The sequence below is a fragment of the Melanerpes formicivorus genome, unplaced genomic scaffold (genome assembly GCF_026170545.1).
Source record: "Melanerpes formicivorus ecotype bairdi unplaced genomic scaffold, bMelFor1.0.p_v2 SCAF_2, whole genome shotgun sequence".
In the NCBI taxonomy this organism is placed as follows: Eukaryota; Metazoa; Chordata; class Aves; order Piciformes; family Picidae; genus Melanerpes; species Melanerpes formicivorus.
Window position 1 is genome coordinate 16,334,882 of NW_027142354.1, and position 15,583 is coordinate 16,350,464.

At 35.8% G+C, this 15,583-nt stretch overlaps 1 protein-coding gene across 1 annotated transcript in view; it reads left to right on the top strand.

Annotated features, from left to right (window-relative positions):
• Positions 1–15,583, top strand: part of SYNE1 (spectrin repeat containing nuclear envelope protein 1) — a 317,978-nt gene that overhangs the window by 90,988 nt on the left and 211,407 nt on the right. Inside the window, exons 17-29 of the mRNA XM_068151740.1 lie at positions 462–558; positions 2,076–2,278; positions 4,577–4,741; positions 6,059–6,211; positions 6,615–6,758; positions 7,057–7,230; positions 8,943–9,101; positions 10,926–11,090; positions 11,655–11,789; positions 12,636–12,794; positions 13,039–13,247; positions 13,494–13,602; positions 14,826–14,990. Of these exons, the coding sequence (XP_068007841.1) occupies positions 462–558; positions 2,076–2,278; positions 4,577–4,741; positions 6,059–6,211; positions 6,615–6,758; positions 7,057–7,230; positions 8,943–9,101; positions 10,926–11,090; positions 11,655–11,789; positions 12,636–12,794; positions 13,039–13,247; positions 13,494–13,602; positions 14,826–14,990 (2,037 nt within the window). The remainder of the gene's footprint in view (positions 1–461; positions 559–2,075; positions 2,279–4,576; positions 4,742–6,058; positions 6,212–6,614; positions 6,759–7,056; positions 7,231–8,942; positions 9,102–10,925; positions 11,091–11,654; positions 11,790–12,635; positions 12,795–13,038; positions 13,248–13,493; positions 13,603–14,825; positions 14,991–15,583) is intronic.

Sequence of the window (15,583 nt, forward strand, 5' to 3'; positions counted from 1 at the left end):
CCTGCCTTTCAGTATACAGGAACAATTTAAAAAATTTAACTGGTTTTAATGGGATTGGATTTTTGTGGTGACTTGTGTGGATGATTTTTTTAATTACATTGATTCCACTTGGACTCCAGTGTAAAAGTTTCCCTTAAAAAAGCTAATTGCTTGGTTTCTGCAAATCAGCAACTGCTAGACTAACTCAGAACATATTAAATAACCAGGGAATTTTTCCATATGCAAAGTAAATAGACTACATCTGTAAGCAGAGATTCTGATGTGCCACTAATTTGACAAGGTGAAATTTGTATCTTTCATAATGATGATAATGTAAGTATTTTATAATGATTAAAATTATCAATGGAGGAATAATGAAGTTTAAAGTTGTCATCACTTTCCTGATGTAATTTCATGGAAAATATCCTCATTCTTAATATTTGCCATTATTTCATCTTAGCTTGTTTTTCTTTTCTTTTCAGTCCGTTATTGAAAACAGTAAGTTCTTTGAGCAATATGAAGTTACTTACCAGATCTTGAAAAGAGCAGCTGAAATGTATGCCAAAGCAAATGGTTCAGGTAAATGCCTATGTTTCTTTGGTCATGGGAACAGCAGTTTGCCATAAGCATCTCTAAAAATATCTAATATTTGTTTGTTCCATGCAGCAGATCTGTACAGCAGCTGCAGTTCACCAGAGAGACTACTCTGGTAGATCATTGCCTGTAGCAATTTCATGTATTACTTAGTGTAAAGACAGCTGGTGCCAAGCAGCCTGTCTTCCTGCTGTTGGGATTTCTTAATCTCCAGAAGGTGGTCATGTTCATGCTTCATAATGGTAGAAGTCCACAGTCCATGACGACTTCTAATTATTTTTTTTTTTCAGTGTTGTTAATTTGTGTCAAAAGTATACCAGAGGCAAAATTAGGAGTGTTGAAGGTCATGTTCTGGTGCCTAGTAATGTTTCCTGGTTTGGCTTCATCTGATGGGAAAAGACAAATAGGCAGCTGGTCTCAGTATCATTGTTATAGCAAAAGCATACTCTGATTTATTGAAGATTTTCATTAACTGTGAAAACTTCTGAGAGGAACCCAAATTATAGTTGAAGTATGAATATACATGGAAAAAAAAATATGTTGCTGATTCAACAACTGCCTCCTGTAATTCCCGAACATTGCTGAGTTCAGTGTGAATGCATGAGGCCACTATTTGACCTAGATAGTTGCAGACATGAGATCACTGTAATCTCTGCTGAGGAAATAACACAATATTTTCTGTGGAGGATTGCTGTAGATGCTAAAATATTTGGCAGATGTAGAGAGAAAATGTATATAATTTTTTTTTAGGTTGATTATGGTGGCACTCAAATCTTGCAGAAGTAAATGTTTTTGGTAAGGTATACTTACAAATGATAAAACTCATAGTTTTATTCAATGCTATTAGGAAGAAAAAAAAACCCAAATTCTTTTCTATGGGGCAGCTACTAACATGAATTCAGAAACAGCAGTACAAATTAGAGTACAAATTAGTACAAATGACATCTTAGCTAACTTTTTTAATTATCTGTACTCTGCAGGTTTTATGAAGTCTAAGGATCTTCATGGGTTCTTTTCTTCTTTCTTTTTTCTTCTGGGATGAGGACACACTTATTCCTTTGTTGTGAGGAAAATACTAAAAAATAAATGGCAAGAAATTAGCAGCAGTTTGGTTTTGAAGTCAGTGGAAGGAAAATTAGAATTTCATTCAGTATTTTCAAAACAGACATAATATATTTGTACATTATACATCTCTGTTATGCTCTGCCTTTTGATGGAAACTTTCTTGTTTCATTATAGATTGGAAGAGAACACTACACTGAATATGCAGTGTGATTGTTTTCACATATCACTCATTTTATGTACTTTCCATAGTCTTACTTCACAGGTTGACTTTCTCACAGCACTAAAACTGGGCTGTGAAATGAGCATATATATACAAAAGTCTACTGAAATAGAAGTTGCTGTAAAATACAATTACCTGGTGAGAATCAGTAAGCATAACATAAAATTAAACTCTACAGAAATAATAACTAAAATAATCTGTCTTTCCTGTATCTTAGTGGAAGAAGTTGAGAATGTGATGAAATTCATGAGTGAAACAACAGCACAGTGGAGGAACCTCTCAGTAGAGGTGAGAAGTGTAAGAAGTATGTTGGAAGAAGTAATAGCTAATTGGGACAGATACAGCAGCACTGTGGCAAGTCTACAGGCTTGGCTGGAAGATGCTGAAAAAATGCTGAATCAACCTGAACAGTCTAAAAAGGTATGCACTAATAGTGTAAGTATCTGGGTATTTTGTAAATTATGAAACATGGGATACAGTTTTGCATTCACATACAAGAGGGAGGCACGTTTCAATTCCTGGCATACTGTCACATTCATCATAGCCGTCTCAGTGTTTACACCTGCAGTGTATATAGAAACATACACCCAGTGAAGGAAGGCATCATCTGTGCTAATGTGTAGAACTGCTTAGGCTGGAAAAGATGCTTGAGATTGTGAAGTCTAACCATTAACTTAACACTATCAAGTCTGCTGCTGAACCGTGTCCCTAAGCACCACATCTACAGGCCTTTTAAATACCTCCAGGGATGATGATTCAGCCACTTCCCTAGACAGCCAGTTCCAGTGCCTGACAGTTCTTACAGTGAAGAATTTTCTCCTAATGTTCAAACAAAACCTCTCCAGTGCAGCTTGGGGCTGTTTCCACTCTTCCTGTCACTTTTGTCCCCAAATGATAATTTTTTTTCTTGAAATTGCCTCAAAACTGTTAAAGATCACTCAGAAGTAACATAATCTACCTATAGACTGAGATATATGTTTTTAAAAGTTACTTTGAATCTAGCACCACACAGCAATAATGTTCACTTAGTTTCAATGAGTTCTGATTTAGCGGTATATGTTTGGTTATTAAGACCATAACCCACAGTTATATTGGTTTGTACAATTAACAGTCATACAGTCATCAACATAAGCACTAGGAAGTTAACAGCAAATATATTAATGAACAAGCTACAACTCCTATGTATACTTGCGGTTTCCCTTAAGTATTTCCTGTCACGACCTCATTGTAATTGTACTCTCCCACACTTTTCTCCAACAGTTGTATCCAAAAGTTTATCAGAGGGCTTCTAGATCTCATGTAGGGACTTCCCTAAAGAGAGCTGCATCATTTTTTAGTGAGGATAAAGTGTGCTTTATAGGGTATTCAAAATTTGTCTGAATTTTACACATGCTTTAGGTTGGCTTCTCTAAATGGAGAGGCTCTCCAGCAAGGTCTGAGGGGGGTAATGGTTTGTGAGAGTGAGTGTGTGCAAGGACATGAGTAGTTTACTCCTTTTTTTCTTGTTTTTCCTTCCTTCTTGGCCTCTGGTAAGCCTGACTATTATGTTTATTCACTGATACATCAGTACAGAACACCTGCACATTTTCATTGTGGCTGTACCAGAAGTGGTTTTATTGCTGATGAGTTCTGACAAGTATAAAGTTTCAGCATTGTAGCTCTGAAACTTGGGATGACTGACAGTGCAGTTGGACAGGACTTTTCTTATGTATGCCTAAGCAAAGGATTGCACAGGGCTGTCATTAGAGTTATAGAGTAGAATGATATAAATAAGATGGGTCAGTGCTCATCAAGTATTGTGGTTCAGCTTGCATCCTTTTGGCTAATCTTTCTTCCTCAAAAGGAGATGGTCTCATGATTCCCTCTGTGGAGAACAATCCTTGCCATTCACCATTCATTGAATTGTGCCTTGTTTAGGAGAAGGGTAGCAGGGACAAGCCAAAACTATGTCAGAGAAGATGTGAAAAATCATGGGACGGTGATTGAGTCCTGTTTTCTTTACTAGTATAGCTGTAGTCATAGTGCCTGGAGATAGTTGCCTGGGGAACACTTGCTCATCCTCTTGAAGAGGAAAAAGAAGGGAGAGAGTTGGTCTTTATCTTCTCTACCAATTTATGTGAATGAACCTTCCAATAAGATGCACAGAAGCATTTAGGGTTATGACTGGGCTATTTAGGTTGTCTCACTGGAAACATGGGGAAAAAAAATAAATTAGTGAGAACTGTCCCCTTCTCATCTACATTCACCTAACCTGAAATAGAAGGAAGCAGCAATTAAAGAATCATTCTTCTCATATCTTCTCAGATACCAGATCCAAGAAAGTTGAATATGGTTTTCAGAAGGCGAAGCATTTCTCTGTTGTCTGTATATGGCTCAGATAATTATGAGCCTATATTATTTGAAGATAAGACAGAAATTAAATGAGTTTTCAGTTATGGAGCTTTCTCTTCAGGAGGAGTTCCATTCATTTAACTGAGGCTACTCACTGGAGTAAAGTGAGCTTTAAGTAAACTTGTGGGTAATGTTTAATTCAGCAATAGGTTATGTTCACAGACCTTAAAACTCTATTAGGGTACATCCGATATGAAAAGCTTCAGAGGAAAATTGTTTGCAGAGTTTTATCAAGCCAATAGCTGATGATTAAATATCAGTTTGATGATTTACGTTAAAGACTATTTGAAAAACGTCTCAGAAAAGAACTTTCATTTTCTTCTTCAGGACTTCTTCCGGCACTTACCTCATTGGATCCAACAGCACACAGCTATGAATGATGCTGGTAACTTTCTGATTGAAACATGCGACGAGACTATTTCCAGAGATCTTAAACAGCAGCTACTGTTACTGAATGGAAGATGGAGAGAGTTGTTTATGCAAGTTAAGCAGGTGTGTGTTTTCGCTATTGTTACTTTCAAATATTTACTTTGTCATTTCTATGCAATCAAGACAGATTTGCTCCACTGGCAGGACCATAGGATAACTTATTGAAGTGACTGCTTATCATTACTTAAATTAGAAATTAATCCCTGGCAGCTGTTTATTTCATTGGAGGCTTTCCTCTGTTTATCTTTTGGTTATGCAACTTCTTCTTTTTGGACATTTTCATCAAGTGCAAATTGTAGCTTTTCTTTATGGTTTTCTGTCTGGATACAGTGATTATTATTTATGCATATCCTTTAATGTTCTTCAAAGAAATATATTGATTTCAAGTAGTATTATTGTAAGCTTTGCAATACTAAACAGTGACAAAGATGAAAATGAGTATTTCTGTTACTTAGGAAAGTTGCATGAAATTATAGTGCAGCCATAAGTAGGTGCAGTACAAGTCAATTGACTAATTTTTCTTCCTAAATTATTCAGACATCCCTTCTATCTTGTGCAGAAGGAGACACTGATAGTAACTGAAAATAATACTCCATCTCATGGAAGAGATGAAAGTGATTGGAAAATATTTGCTCTTTAAAAAGCAAAGAGATGTGAGAAGTATTTCACACCTCATAAACACATTAGAAAAAGCTTTGCTATAGTTAAATAGAATTCTGTCTTCTTCCAATGATTTTAAATAGCAGTTGCCTATTTGAAGATGCTGAATCTATTTTCTTTACTGGCATGATTATTTATTTCCATTGCGGTCAAGGTAAATGCAAAAGCAAGTGATGACTGATGTTTTATCATTCTAAGTTTTCTCCACTCTTGACCAGAATGTTTTCATAATGATACTCAGGGTGATTCACTCTTAAAACAGTAATGTCCAGCATGTAAATATCTTTTTCCCTGATTATGTAGCTTCTTTCATGTGCTGGCTATAATATGTCATGTAGCTCTTTCCACTTTAAAATAACTGCTTTTGCTCTTCCTCAGCCAGCATTTTTTATTGAAATTTCCCTTATCCTTCAGCTTTTTTCAGCTTTTTATGTTCTCTTTGCTGAATGGTTTGGTCATTACTGTAGGTAAAGAGAAATCAATTGAGATGTTTATTCTAGGTTAGAAACACGTGACAGTTCAGAGTGCTCCACATGATCCAAAATTTTAAAAGGCTGACCTGTTGTATGAATGCTGTTGTTGTTACTATCAGCACCACTGAAACTAATGCAATTAATGTCTAACTAAGTTAGATTAGTTTCCATTATTAAAAATGTGCTAATTGCCTCAAGTCATTACTTAACTGCCAGATATCTCATTTGCGCTTGACATTTTTTTCAGTATGCTCGAGCAGATGAACTGGACAAAATGAAGAAGGAATACTTGGATGGTGTTGCCCATTTGACAGCTTTTATTGATGGGAGCAATAGGAAATTTTCAGTCCCTGTGGAAATGGCTTTCCTTGATGTCAAAATGTTTGTACAAGATTTAGAAGTAAGTATCTTCATTCCACTCCTTTCTCTCTCCTTCATAAAAAGAGTTGTAACTACTGAATTCTGAGATCATAAAGTTATTTTAGCTTGCATTTCAATTATTGCTTTTTTGTTTCCAATAATTTCTGTGTAGCTAATACAAATCATTGTACTCTATAACTAACATTTCTAAAGAACACTATTCCACTGGATAGTCTTTGTGTAGTTTCCCATTCATATAAGCTGACTGATATCCTTAGGCACAGTTTTTGTGCCTTTGAGACATGATCCATTTTTCACTAAAATCAGTGATAAAAAGAGTTGATAATGGGAATATGTATCTTTTATCTCTTGAGAACAAACTTGTATCTCCAGCGAATGAATGATTGTTGTTGTTGAAATATTTTCTGAACCATTTGTTTTAGAATATTAAGCAGAAGGTGCCCACCATGGAAGCTCAGTATAAAATGGTTACAAGGACAGCTCAACTTGTTACAAAAGAAGTTCCCCAAGAGGAAGTGAATGAAATTCTTGGAACTTTGACAAGGATCAAAGAGCAGCTAAGCAAGGTTGCAGACTATTCTTCTAAATGCTGTTGGCTGTTGAACTAATAAATAATATGCTCCCCTACATAAATGGTCAGATGTATTACTTTGAGCAAATTCATAGTTATAGAAACATATTATTTCTTCTAGACTTTAAGACTACCATTCTTAACATTATTTTCTTTAAGAAGTAGTACAATCAGGATTGATTAATCTTAAAAGAAGCAAGTAGCAGCTATACTAACCCACGTATAGAGGAAACTGCTATTTGTTGAATTTTGCAATGTTTTTAATAATTATTTTTTCTTTAAAATGGCTGAAGGTTAAGGAGTATTCCTGTGCCCTGCTCTATGAATGCCAGCATCTGCTTTCTCCACTGGAAGAACTAGAGAAACAAATCACACATTTTTATGAATCTCTTGAAAAAGTCAATGAAATAATTTCTATCTTGGATCCTGAAGCACAGCCTACAACTCTACTTAAGCAAAAAGCCCAAGTAAGTTTCAAAAACATCATAGAAATATTTTCTGTTTCTCAGTACAGTTAGCTTTCTAAGAATTTGGATTGCAGCTTGATAGTAGAGTATGTATTTTATCATATTCAGGCAACAAACAGTCTATCCTAAAGTCAGTGAGGCATAAACACACGATGATTGAAGCTTGCATTCCCTCCTAGTGACCATGGTTTCAGTCCAAGAAGTAAATGTTAGACTATTTAATCTAGTGAATTGGACTGAAGTATCAGGAGTACCTTGGATTTTTATTAAACAGCTGAAAAAAAACATGATTAGGAACATCCCTGGGGTTTTTTTTTTGACAATTATTGAGGTTTGGTATAAGTTTGGAAGTGGTTTCTTCAAAGTGTGTTGTAGAAGAACATTAACTTTTCTTCCTGACCAATAAACACTTCCTGTTGGAATAATTCAGAGCTAGTTACAACTTATGTGGAAAGGTAAACAAAAATACATCAATCTTGCATAGGAATTGGTGTTTATTCTTGTGTATATGTGGCACATGGCCTAGAAACAGTCCTCAGAATTGGTGTACACATTTCATTAGAGTTGGATTTGACAGTTAATATAAATAAAAGGATGGGGTTTTTTTGATGGGAAGCTCAGGTCTTTCAAAGCCATTTGGAGTCTCTCACATAAAAAAATAGAACAAAGAGTTTTTTTGTGTGTGTGTTATATATACATATATAATATTAAAAAATTGTTCAAGCCTATAATGACTCTGAATATCTTCCCAATAATTTATCAAGAAGAGTCTTCTCTACCAATGGTTTCAAGCCTTGATTGTATTTGGGTGAAATATCTGATAAGCTTGAGTCAAGCCAGTTCGTTCATCTTCCAGTGTAAATAATTTTCTATGAACAGCTGAGTCATATGTCAAACCTGCTGGTTAAGGAGGTGGCTCAGAAAAAGGAAGCACGCTTTTCTGCGTCTGAAGGCCAATATGACCCAGAGTGTCACAATAAAAGGACACTCCTTCTGCTGTGATATGCCAACCAAGAAACCAAAATCTCCTGGTTTCTGCTGATCAGAGAGCAAATTGTGCGGTTCTTTCAATAGCAGAACAGTTTCCTCACCACAGGATTACTTTAAACCCTTGTTTGGTTGGTTGTTTTGTTTGTGTTTTTTTTCACCCACAACTTTATGCAGGGTTCTTGTTTCTCTTTTATTAAAGTGTAATTTTCATTACTTCATACTGTTTGTAATGAAATCTGAATTGCAATAGTTGATAGGAAAGGTTAATTTGTTGAAAGGTGAGAAAGGTTAACATGTCAACCTGCTACTGAAAGTTTTCATTCTTATGCCTATTGATTTCACTGCTGCTTATTTATAATTAGGCAATAAGTAGAGATGTCTCATAAAATTAAATTACAGAATAATTTATTGACCAGCATTCTCTAAAACTACCCAAAAGGCTTGGATACATCTGTGCCTTTCTTTTTACAGGTAGGTAGAGTGCTGCTTAGGTACAGGATTCTGTGTACAAAGAGAAGTTGTGTGGTCTTTGTTATTCCACATAACACTTTGAGTAGTTTGTGGTGCTTTGACATTGTGCCTTTTGTTCTTGCTGCCAAAAAATATCTTTCTGGTATCTTTCAGGTATTTTACCAAACTTTCTTCTCCTTTGTCCCTAGCCAGAGTGGATATGTGTGTTTGAGTTTGCCTTTTTTTATTTTGGTTTTTTCTCTCTCTTTTAGGATTTGGTAGCTTATCAAGAAAACTGCAAGAAAGATTTGTCCCTAATTGAGAGAAATAGTCAGAGTATCCTGCAGCGTGTGACTTCAAGTGAAGCGTTACAGCATTTCCATCAGTCAACATTTCAGAAGAAAGTTACACAAGTTCAGATTACTTTTCAGGTAATGATGTCATATGTTGGTGCATAGTTTTGAAAGTTTATTCACATGCAGCTGATCCAGCCTTACTATATCTCCCCAGTATCACATTAATAATTATTGATTAGTCTGCATTTGGTAATAAGTGGTCAGGAGACTGCTGGTCATGGTCACCATGCAGATATATTCCGGGGCACCTGGGATTTAAGGAGAACTTGCACACATCTCAGGCTTTTTTCCAAGTGAGGAGCCTGAAATCCACCTGTTAGGGCTCCACTGGTCTTTTGTTTCTGTTGGTTAACTGTTTGCTGATATATTGCCATGCATTCCCTTTCACACAAAGCATGGAAGATGGAAACTTTTGCAAATCCAAACTGGGCTTTGTATTTCCCTAGAAAATACAGTGAATTGTGAATATAGAAAATTGCAAATAGGTACTTGCTTTTATTGATGTAAAGATGTGTACTTGGGGCTATAGTTTGCCTTATCTGTAGAGCTCTATGGTATTAGCCATGTTGATATTTTAGGGGTTGTTCAGCCCTATGCTTGCATGAAATCAACCATTATGTTAGAGTCCGATCTTGGAGTTTATTACATCTGATTTCAGGTGATTATGGTTAGGTGTAAGACTGTCTAAACTGATTTTTACGCTGCAGAAAATTACTTATCAGTAAAGAGCTGTCCCTGAGAGGTGGATTTCAAAACGCATGTTGTATATTGTGGATCTTACTTGAAGATCAGTGGGGTTTGATTCACAATTTAGAAATAATTTAAGTTTAGCTTATAGTAACAGAAGCAGATAGAGCTGTAGCTTGGTAAATTTACCATGTTAATCATTAATTATTCTGCTCCTATAAAGATGGATGCTGATTTATCTCTTCATGTGTTAGAAAATAAATGTATAAAAAATGGCATAACAAAACATTCAAAATGTGACATACCCAGAGGTAAAACGGATCTGGAAACTGGCATTTTCTCATGTAAAGAACACATTCTTGTATGATTCAAATCTTTATCAGGAAAGTTTAAAAAGGTTTATCAAGCTGTTTAATTTGAGAAATGCAGATTCGATTCTCTCCCAGGTTGCAATCATTACAATTCCTTACACTCAGTTTTCTTACCAGTGAAAAGTGTATGATAAGTAAGTAGTGTTAGAATTACCTTGCTGCACTTGTACTTGTGAACTGGTCATTTCTCCAGGTAAATTCTGTAACTTGCCTAGGAAACTGTAGCCACTAGATAATGCAGTGCACTGAGACAGTCTAAAAAGCACAATAACGAAGAGCTGTGACTAAGGTTTCAAAACAAAAATATTTCGGAGTGGCAACTAAACCGAGACTTTGGCTGTCTTTCTTTTAAGCAGCTTTCTACCTGGTAACTTACCTGGCCCTACTACTGTGAGTATCATGCAAACTTCCTCCAGGTCAGAAGACCTGTAGCATAGAACTGGTTGGATCTATAGATCAAGCCACTTTCATGTAGAATTGTGTAGAAGGAAGTAGTCTGCTACTAGGAAAATGGAATGGCAAGCTTCTGCTCATACCAGGTGCTTTACATTTGAAAACAGGCTTTAGGAAAGAAACACTAGCCAAATAGCAGAGGCATACTGAAGGTATCAGCAGCATCTGTAGTAGCTTTCTACCCATTTTTATTTGAATGAAGGATGACATTAGAATGAGCCTTAGTGTAAGCATTAAAAATTGAGAAATGGGAGCATGCAAAGGAGAAGCAGTTGTGAATGAAATATATTTGAAAAAGTTACACCAATTAATTTATTTTTTGTAAGATCATGGTAAAAGAGCAAATCAGTGAGAAAGTGCCAGCTCATTCTCTTTGCTTGTAACTCAGAATATGGTCAGGAAAGCTGGTGACTGGAGGAAAAACATAGAAGCAAATAGCCGTTTGATGAAGAAATTTGAGGAGTCTAGAGCAGAGCTGGAGAAAGTAATACAGATTGCAAATTCTTGCTTAAAAGAAAAAGGGAATCCCGAAGAACTTCTCAAGAAACATGGGGTGAGTAAATTCTCTGACCTTCCTCATGGAAGTCTTTGAATGCATGACACACAAGTGAAAAGCTTACTTAACTTTAAAATTGAAGTGAGTTAATTTCACACATAGAAGTTATGCAGGTCAGGTAAAACAAATGTTAAGATTAAAAAAAAGAAAGAAAAAGAAAGAAAAATGGTAAAAGATCACCCCTGTAACTGAGAAATGTAAGCAACTAGAAATTGAAGAGAACATCACTAGAAAGTAGGATTGGGTTTTGCCAGTAGAAGCATTGGGACATTTTACCAGTCTCATGCATCCACTGCCTTTCTTTTTCAGACTAATGTCTGTGTTGTAAGCATTATTTATTCATATATCTTTAAAGTTGTGTTCCTGTTAAAATACCATCTCTCAGTATTGGCTGAGAATAAATAGCCAGAAGGAGATCTTTCCTTAGTTCAAACTTCGGCTCTTTAATGCAGCAGATATAACCTCAAAATTTGCAGACTGTGTTAGGAAACTTCACGTTGGCAGGTTAACATACCAATAATCAGCTTCATCTTCTCACCTCATATTCCACCTCAACTTCAGGAATTCTTTAATCAGCTGGATCAGAGAGTCCTAAATGCCTTTCTGAAAGCATGTGATGAACTTACTGACATTCTTCCTGAGCAAGAGCAACACAGCCTGCAGGAAGCTGTGAGGAAACTCCATAGGCAGTGGAAGGTTAGTGAAGCTGAATGATTTCTCTGGTGTGAACCTTGGAATGTTTCTGCATGACCTGAAAAAAAGTTAAAATAATGTAACTCATTTTTTAAAAGGTTACTTGGCTTCCCATACAATTGGGAAAAACCCCAAATATTTTGCAACATTAGATAATTACATCTACAAATACCCTTGTGGAAAAGCTCTGTTAAGAGGTCAAAAATCAAGAAATGTGAAAAATTGGTTATGAAACCTTATATACAGCTATATCCATGCCCCTGTTAAGAATAGGTGCTACCTTTTCTTACTTGATACTGAAACTGGGTGATTGCAGTTACTTTATCAACCTTGATAAAACTAATTTGTAAGAGATTGGGAAATCAGTTTAAATTGTGTCTTCTGATAAAGGTTCTAATGAATGAACAAACATTGCTTATAAGCTATGGAATTTTTCTGCCTGCTACATCATGTTGCAGCTCGAAGCTGAAGCAATGGACAAGTAATTTATTACTCTCACAGAGACAGGAATATATAGAAGCAGTTATGAATGCACCTTCACTACTGTTGTTTGTTTTATTATTTTATACAGGAAATATTTGTTATATCTTGCCAAGAATCAAGATGTCTCTAATGTGCCTTATTCTAGTCCCCAGAAACTTCTGACCTTATGATATATCTAAGAGATATTGGTAATAGGATTGCTTTATTTGTTTGACAATACAGAGAAAACCCCATCTGTTCATGTACATACATGCTTCATTTTCTCTATTAGCAGATTTAAGATTTCTTAATTGTAGTAATTTCACATTGAGATAATGAGAGTAGCGATTATCTCTCTGCTAATTTATTGCCCTTATGGATGTGTAGGATCTTCAAACAGAAGCTCCCTATCATTTGATCCACTTGAAGATTGAAGTACAGAAAAGCAAGTTCTTAGCTACCGTGGAGGAGTGCAAAGCTGAGCTAACTCGTCAGAACAAGGTGTTAACAAGAGAAGGCAATGAAAGGATGATCGAGGAACACGTGGTATGAATTAGATGCCACCATGTGGGCATTTACAGAAATACATTTCAATGTCAATCATAAACAAGAACTGACCAGCTCTTAAGCCACAAAGTAGTCTGTGCACAACTAAATCAGATCAATCCTTAGGGCCTCTAGCAAAATCACAGATTTGAGCTTGGAACGGTTTATAACAAATATATATTTGTGTTGGGATTTCTACCAACTTTGATTATTTTATTGGATTTTCTGTTTTGTCTCCCATCAGTTGTTCTTTGGTGACAAGGGACCTTACCACCTTTGTGAGAGAAGGCTGAAACGGATTGAAGAACTGTGCCAAAAACTGCCAGTTTCTGATCCAGTGAGGGGTACATTGGAAAGCAGCCAACGAATTCTGAAGGAGCTCAAATCCCAGATAGACAGCACATATGTGAAGTTAACAGAGCACTCAAACACCTGGAAGGGCTATAAGAACAGGTGTCAGCTCAATTGCTAGCTGAATTTCATAGAGCCCTATGTGTGGTCATTCATTTAAATGTCATCATAAGATCCATACCATGTAAAGAATGATACGGTGATGGTGGTTATACTTTATGTAGCAATTCCACAAATTTATAGTGGGTATTATAATTTTGGGCTTAAATTTAAGAAGCTACTGATAAGTGGTGGCAATTTTTGTCTAACTTTTTTCCTTGCTTTGCATTATGTGATGTTTTATTTCAGATTTTCTGAACTGGCAAATTGGATTTTATCAACAGAAAGAGAATTAAAGAAGATAAAGGAAAACGTCAATGACACTACCAAATACAAGCAATTTAAAGCATCTGTGGGGGTGAGCCCTTGGCTTGTATTCTAACAATGATACTGTCATTGCTACTGGAACTCTGGATAAAACTCTATTCTAAAGAAGTACAACTGTTTTACTACGTAGGCAATAGTAGTTCTACTGATTCCTGGTATTTTTAAAAATGTTTCCAGGAGAAAGGTCCAAATGCAGCAAAGTATGGCATAGGTTTCTACTTTGAGTAATTTAAAGAATGGCAAGTCCCTTTACCTGTATATTCACAACATCCACAATACAGAAGCACATAGAATAAATAGTTGCCTCTCATCCCACTGCTTGCACAGTTAAAAGTGCTGTATACAGAAACACCAAAATTTCTGGGTTAGCTGTTTTTGAAGGATCACGTTTTTGTCTTATATCTAGAGAAAGCTTTTATAAGCTTCTATTCTCTTCTATGGTAGTATAATAGGGTACTGTTCACTTCTGTATTGGTGACTGGTAACAGGAGTGGTAAAATAGCTGAAGATGGAGCCATTTTGGTTAAATTTGGTTTAGGCAATAATTTATTGTGTCACTTGTGACTTAGCTTGACCCTAATTTCTTTATTTCATATACTAGGAGCGAAAATAGGAATGTCACATACTGTAGGATTTTGTGAATGTCATGAGCCGGTTGTGAGGCTGTTTGTGCAGACAAAACATAATTTGGATGACCTTGATAAAGCAGATCAAATTTTGGCTTAATGGGTGCTTCTGCTCAAAAAAGTCATGCAGTTTCACTGCTGGCAACGTATCAGCACTGACACAAAGATATAAATAAACTATTGGACAAAAAGGGGGGGAGATTGGGCATTGGGGAGGGCATAGGGGTGAAATTACATAAAAGCTTATACCACTTGGAATTTTATGTTTCAGAAAGTCACATTTAAAATTTAAATTAAAAAATTGGTCAATGTGTGGAAAATATATACATGGTATCTACTGTCTATCTGTAGGTAAAATGTTAGTTTGTGAGGGAAAAGTACTCCACTACTACTTATTAGACTGTTCTTTAATAAAATAAGGTCAAGTCTATGGAGGAATCACAAAAATCTAGCTATTGGCTGGAGCAGAGTCTGATAGGATATGCAAACAGGAAAATAGTACATTTCTAGTGTTTCAATATAAGAACAAATGCAGTATGTCTATACTGATTTTTTAACTGATAACATGAATGCCACTCTTTAATGTATTTTGTTTGTATGAAGTAAGTATGTTTTGGTTCTTCCACAGGAATTTAGGAAGCATATTAACAAGCAAGGAGAAAATCACAGCTGGCTGAAATCTAGACTTGTTCTTTTGACTGCAGTATGTCCTGAGTTGGAGGCCAAAAAGACAGAGGATGAGTTTTCTAAACTTTCCACTGACTTCAGGGGGGTCCTAGATTTGCTGGCTGAGGTACAGTATGAGGGACACAAGAATTCTCTTTTTATAGCATTACATGAAATTACATAAAGCATGACTTTCACAAGCATATGTTTCCTATTGTGTGTCTTTTAATTAAACTGCAAGCAATTCAGCAACAAAAAACTCATTTGTACTCCCTGAGTAGCAAAGCCTTCTGAGTAGCAGGGCAAAAATACTGGCATTATTGTAATGGATATTTTCTCTTTGCAGGATTGGAAATCATCCTAATAAATGCTTCTGAAATCAAAATTTCAGTATTTTTAGAGGCAAGAGATAGTTTTCTAAAATCAGCATGTAGTGAACTTTGGCAAAACTGTGATGTGCATCACCTGATGCATATAAAATTTGAGTTTAATCTTCATTTATGTATCTTGTTTTATTATGAAAAATAGAGGAAATTTTGTGAGGTACTTTCAAATTATTAAGAATGTCTTTTATTTTATGAATTAGCAGGGAATTTACTACTTCACAATTTTCACAGTAAAAGGAAAGACCAAACTTGAACGTCTTGTACTAGAAGGCAGAACAGATCCATTTGAAAGGAGTTCAGAACAGAGAAGAAATTTAGACTCAAATTCCATTGT